Genomic DNA, 6,699 nt, shown 5'->3' on the forward strand with positions numbered 1-6,699 from the left:
AGTGTCAGTGCATAGCCACAATGGTCACAGAAAAGATGCAGCAAACAGATTTGAAAAAGACCCAAAAGTGAACTTGTTATGACTATTTCTAACCTTTCCTACATTGTTCACTTGGCCGTACCCAAGCCAAAAAATCATAACTAATTCCATGTTGACTTTTTGGTGGGGTGGACCTATTGTTCCAGACTCGCCTTGATTAGAGCAACACTAGTGCAGTGTTCAACAGCTTTTAAAATTTATTTTGACCTCTTGACAATGTACATGTAAACATGTAACACTAATCCCTGACTGTTGTGCAGTAAGAACAAATCTTCATTTCTCCCTTTTCTCCACTTATTTGTGTGTCAGTGCATAGCCACAATAGTCACAGAAAAAATGCATCAAACAGATTTGAAAAAGACCCAAAACTGAATTTGTTATGAATATTTCTCATCTTTTTTGGACTTTTCTTCATTTTCCCCCTTTCTCCACTTTCTCTTTCATGAGGAAGGGATAATCACACATTTCTTCATTTTCTTCATTTTCCCCCTTTCTCCCCTTTATCTTTCATGAGGAAGGGATAATCACACATAGTACGCCAGTGAGGTTAGAATGGTGAGGTGGGGTCTGAGGCTGGTAAGGGATTTGGGGGTAGGACCGACGAGAGGGCACGGATTCGGCGGTTCGCCGTGTCGAGTCAACTTCATATAGATCTGTGCAGGCGATCAACAGCCCCAGCCGATCTGGATCTGTTCAAGTCAAAAGTAAATACGAAGAAGTTTACCGAAAAACATCGATCCCAAGGACTCATGTTGTAACTTTTCAAAGCAGTTACATTCAATCAAAGCTCTATCCACATTAAACCGAACGGGAATCGTCGAAGATCCACGCAACTTCACTGCTATGTCGAAAACGAACTCATAATGTCACCGCAGATCTATAGTTGGTTTTTGGTTTTGTGTCGCAGCAAAGAAACGAAGCAAATCTCCGGCTTTTATTTCACACTAAAAAACCGTTCATTTAGCGGGTTATTAAAATATATTTCTTTGAGGTTGCAAGGCAATGGCATCGCTGAGATGTACTCCTTCGAACACACGACACAGGTTAGAAATTGACTTCATTTGGGCGCTTTTTACGGCCAAAACAAAGTGAGCTTTTTGACGGGTTTATGGAAAAATCACTTCGGGGGCAGGTCTAAAATCCTGTGTACAGTGCCAAATCATACATCATTCAAAAGAGCAAAGTATGTTCTTTATTCTAACATAATTATGGGCTAGGGTAAGTCATAGATATAAATAGACAGTGTCTGTCTATTATATCTGTATAGGCAAGTGTATTCCATTCCTTCGATAGTCTCGTCATCTACACTAACACTTGCGTGAACAAAGCAATTTTGAGTCTGTTTTGCATAAAAGACCTGCGAGATTTGTAGAAGTCAAAACAACAACTTACAGTCCAGCCTCTCAACTTTCGTTCCATGCAATTTGTTTGTCTGTACGTATAGACTGAGGGGTGCTCCGAAATGATTTGTAATCACAACATTCACAGACTTCAAATACGCCATTGAAAACTCGTCCACGTGCGTTTTAGATATATACTTGGGTGACTAAAACTGTCGTACCTACCAAAGGCCGCTTCGCGTAAGAAAATGACTACCAGAGTCGCAAGGCTCGGGATTTTTTTTACAAGAAATTTATATTTCGTTGTTCTAGTCCGAATGAATATGAAGATATGGCGAGTTGAAAACGCCGATTCTTTCGCCAGAAACACGTCTGTTTCCACACCGGAAAGCAGGAATGGACTGAGCTACTAGAAGCACGGCGCCGTGCGTACAATCGATCGAATGATGTTATTCACACAATACCATTTGGCGATCTCTAAAAAATCATTTAAAAACGAACTAGTTGACATGTAATGAAACTATTTACTGAAATCAAGAAGTATCTTAGTTCTAGCCGTGCATATGACACACCCTTTCGCGAAAGCACACTGAACCGTGCGTATACGCATTCGCACCCGCAAACCACCAACCCAGGCGGGTTATCCAGATCCAGATCCAGATCCAGATCCAAGGGAAGTAACTCAGTGAGTATAAACATGAGCAAGAACCGCAACCCGAACACACTCGTAACACCTTAATTACTTTTGTGAATTCGATTTTGGGTGGTGTCTTTGTTGTAGGTTCCACTGTAAAACCAAACTATTTTCTGAATATGGTAGAGGAATGAATGGCCTTTTCAGCCATATAACTGGTTTACAATAAACGGCCTCATCACAAAGATCGGCACTTAAACGTATCTGCCCATTTGTTTGTGACGCGTAGTTTATGAAGAGCACAATTATACCTGTGAGTCACCGAGTTTCCAATGCAGCAGGGTGGCAATGTTTTGCGAGTAGCAATCGCCCTGTAGGTCTGCCAGGTCGTCTGCTTCACGCCGACTCTGCTGGTCAGTGATGGCCAGTAGAGTGGCCGTCAGTCTGTGGACCACAAGGCACACCGTTGGTTCATGTCCACTAACCCCCGACCCCCTCCTCTCCAAGGTGCTAGTCGACCTCATGATTGCACACGCGGGTCAAACGTGGCAGCATTGCTTGATTTTCAGACATTTTCTCATTTTTCTCGCTTAGTAATCAAAACTGACCCCTGATTTGCACATGAGCACCAACACCATTGCCTGTTACGATTCTTTTCGTTTTTAAAGTTTTTCCCGCGTAAACACACTTGCAGTATCTTTCCTTTGTTCAGAAAAAGATTAGGAATAGACAAATTTGATTTTTATGTCTTGTTCTACAAATTCAGAAAGTTGCTATATTACGGTCTTCTTTAATTGTAAGCCCATTTTCAATCTATAACAACAAAGTCATATATTTTTGGATACAGGAGAAAATAAGGAATACGACAATAATTATCATTTTTGTGATTTAACTTCTGAAATGTTAAAAAGTGAAAAAAAGGCAAATTTTGAATGAACATTTCATAAACATAAACATAAACATAAATTTGTTAACTGGTGAAAAATGAAGCGGTGACAGTGTAGGCTCAACTTATGCAAACGGGAAAATATGACGCCATCAAATAGCGCTATCAAAATCGGAGAAACACGACACAAGCAAATGCTCTCAAAGATGTGGAAATCAATTTTCATCAAAATCCGTCCGGTAGTTTTTGAGATATGCTCTGCACAGACAAAGAGACACACAGACACACACACACACACACACACACGCACACACACACACACACACACACACACACACACACACACACACACACACACACACACACACACACACACACACACACACACACACACACATATATACATGGACAGACACACCTCGCTCTCCACTCTTGTTAAGACATTCAGTCATTACTTGACTGATTGTTAAAACCAAGACGTCTCTTTTTGACCCTCCTTTTCAAGAGAAATCTCTGACGTCAGAAGCCACACGAAGATCGAAAAACTTCATAATGTAATGATGGCGTCACGTAAACATTCTGCCACTTCTTCTGCATGTCTCCCGAGGAAGTGACAAGGATGTCAAGAACTAACTTTGTAACTATGACTTCAACATATCAGCCGTAGAAAATTGATCGTAAGGTGTGCATGTATCGGTATCATTTATCATTAATCACCTTTTCTGCGACGCTCTCTGGGCGCAGTCCTGGAAGAAGAGGTTGGGGAATGTTTTCAGGCGTTTCATGAACTGCGGCTCTTCGCACCGCCCTTGGTCGGAGGCTGTCCCGCTACTTGCTTGTTCTGTTGGAGAGGTTAAAGATGTTGTGCATAAGATGCCGTTTTGGAGACGATTTCTGGTGATTTTAACCGTATGAAGTCCAAGATTACAATGAAAATGTACTCACGAACAATACACATACGAGCATTCTTATTCGTATTTTTTTTGTTCGTGTTTTTGGACAGTACATTTTCATTGCTATCTTGTTCTTGTTCTTCTCGTCTGCAGTCTCTTGTTCTTGTTCTTATGACGTCCAAAAAACATTTTCTGTCCTGTACTTTAGGCACGCAGTGAAGCAGTGATAAAGTCCGCTAATCAATGAAATAAATAGGGAAGCAAGATTTGTATGCAAGCTCTTCTTCACCAGTGTTCCGCTTATGTTCTTCGACTTACGGTAGTGGTTTTTTTGTTAGTGTTGGCAGCTATATATCCGGCTGACTGAACCCGTGCTAAAGTAGCTGCTTAAAGCTGTCATCTAGCAATGCGTGCAAAGTTCACCGCTGTCAGAGGCGGAAAAGTAGGACCACGGGTAAACTTAGACGTAGAATTTACAGTCTGCAAAAGACTAGCCAAATACAGCGTTTTCCATTTGAATAACCAAATGTTCAAACCAAACACCGGTTTTTGCAAGGTCCTGCATGGTGTGCTGTGACATAATTTCAAACCCGAAATCGAACCTGTGTGGACGGATTTGAGACGGATTTTTTTTCAGAGTATAAATTATATTGCTTTCTGTAATGGAGATTTGTTTCATAATACAATCACACGGTTGTTATGGTAGTATCTGGTAATCAGGTAATGTCTGGACAAATGTGTCGAAAATGTCATTTCTGCGTTGTTGCTTCTTATTGAAGTCACATCAAATAGTCCTATGATACGAATAATACATATGAAGCCAACCGACAAATTAACCGCAACATTTTTGCGTGCAGCATTGCAGGATTTGTCGACATTTTCTTGTTTTTCTCGCTCTGTGCTCAAAGCTGACCCCTGATGTGCACATAGGCACCAACATCATTGCCTGTTACGACATTTCGCTTGAACAGAAGTTTATAGAAATTAATTGCTTTTGTACAATCACATTGAAAATGTGCCGATTCCGTACGTACGCCATGATTCAGTTCGTACAAAATCACATGTTTCCGTTCGTACGAAAAGTGTTTCCGTTCGTACACATTCGTTTGATCACGGAGAAACAGGACCCCACTACAAGTTATATGTTACAATGGTCGTCATGTAGCAAAGAGTACGCCTATGAGTGATATTGGACCTCTGTAAGCCATGTAATGCATTGAATTTCAGGCCGCCTTTTGGTGGGGAAAAACCCCACGAAATCAAAAACAATGTTAGAAGCACACACCTTCATTTCCATTTACCTGGTTTGTTTGTATTAGGGGTATTAAAATGCTAATTTCTCAAGCTTTCAGCTAAAATCACGAACGTCATAAAACGCGTCCGAACGGAAACAATTTGATGAAAGTGGTACGAACGGACACCTGTTCTGCCGTGTGCTGACAAAACCGAGTAAGTCCACTGAAGCTAGTTCTGAGATAAACGACTTTTTCTGTTTTATTACATTTCTCAAAAGTGACGATTAGCTTGATCAACCTACAGAGATAATAAGATAAATAGCATTAATGTACGTTTACAACCCGAATTTGATAATGATCTGATGGATGGTTTTTGTTTTGTTGGGCATTTTTTAAGCTACACAGCATGTTTTTTTGTTCCGGTAATGTTTTGTTGTTGTAAGTTTGGGTGGTTCGGTTACTACTATAGTTACAGCCTTAAATCACATTATTTGAAATTCAAATCAAACACTATTTACCCAGGTTTGATGTCTTAAAAATTGTTTCTTGAAATTGTTATTAAGAAATATTTCTGGACATTAAAATGCTAGCACAGGCACGAAAGTGATTTTATTGCAGGTGTCAATGTTTCCTGAATCTATTTATAGATGTGTTACGTTTGAATTGATATTAAGCAATTAGAGGTGCTGTGTGGATACGGAAACATTCACTGTCTCGATTGACGGGTTTTAACAGCGAGGACGCAATTTTTGTGAAGGCGTTCTTCTTCTTCTTCTTCTTTTGCGTTCGTGGGCTGAAGCTCCCACGTACACGTGTGCTTTTGCACGAGTGGATTTGTACGTGGATGACCGTTTTTACAAAACCATTTAGGCAGCCATACGCCGTTTTCGGTGAAAGCATGCTGGGTATGTTTGTGTTTCTATAACCCACCGAACTCTGCTTTGGACTGCACGATCTTTTCCGTGCGCATTTGGTCTTGTGCTTGCGTGTACACACGAAGGGTGATAAGGCACCAGCAGGCCTGCACGTAAGTTGACCTGGGATATCGGAAAAATCTTCACCTTAATTACTCGTCAGGTGCGGCCGGGATTCGAACCCACGACCTTCCGCTTTGGTAAGTCATTTTTTTTTCAAAATGATATTTTTTGTTCATCAAAAAGAAGAAATCAATGCGCATCTTGTGTGCTAATTTCTACTTTTTAGAGTGCTTAGATAAGCAGATATGAACAAGTAAGTCCACAACCAAACACAACTTTTTAAGTGTGCATGAATGTTTTGACAAAACCAAGTAAGTCCAAGGGGTTCCCAATTTTCCTATAATGATAAAATTCTTGTCAGACGACCCACACAGAAAATACGTCATTTTAAGTTTAGAACTCACAAATGACGTCATTTAAAGTTTAGAACACACAAATGACCTCTTTCGATAAGGCGAGACATAATGACGTCACCTTATGACGTTTTATTTTAAACATTTTTCTTTTCTATCTATATAATTCACATGACGATCATTGTCTCTCTCTCTCTCTCTCTCTCTCTCTCTCTCCCTCTATCCCTCCCTATCTCTCTCTTTTCCTCCCTCCATCTCTCTTTATATCCCTCCCTACCTCTCTCGCTATCTCTCTCCCTCTTACTCTCTTCCTCCCTCCCTAATTCCTCTTTCCCTTTATTT

General features: G+C 40.5%; 1 protein-coding gene across 1 annotated transcript in view; it reads right to left on the reverse strand.

The window, feature by feature from the left end:
* LOC138956060 (uncharacterized) overlaps positions 1–3,740 on the reverse strand; it is a gene marked incomplete at its 5' end in the record, with an annotated part of 34,841 nt that extends 31,101 nt beyond the window's left edge. The window contains 2 exons of the mRNA XM_070327524.1: positions 2,325–2,457; positions 3,617–3,740. Of these exons, the coding sequence (XP_070183625.1) occupies positions 2,325–2,457; positions 3,617–3,740 (257 nt within the window). The remainder of the gene's footprint in view (positions 1–2,324; positions 2,458–3,616) is intronic.
* Positions 3,741–6,699: the final 2,959 nt, after the last annotated feature.

The sequence above is a fragment of the Littorina saxatilis genome, unplaced genomic scaffold, assembly GCF_037325665.1.
Source record: "Littorina saxatilis isolate snail1 unplaced genomic scaffold, US_GU_Lsax_2.0 scaffold_899, whole genome shotgun sequence".
NCBI lineage: Eukaryota > Metazoa > Mollusca > Gastropoda > Littorinimorpha > Littorinidae > Littorina > Littorina saxatilis.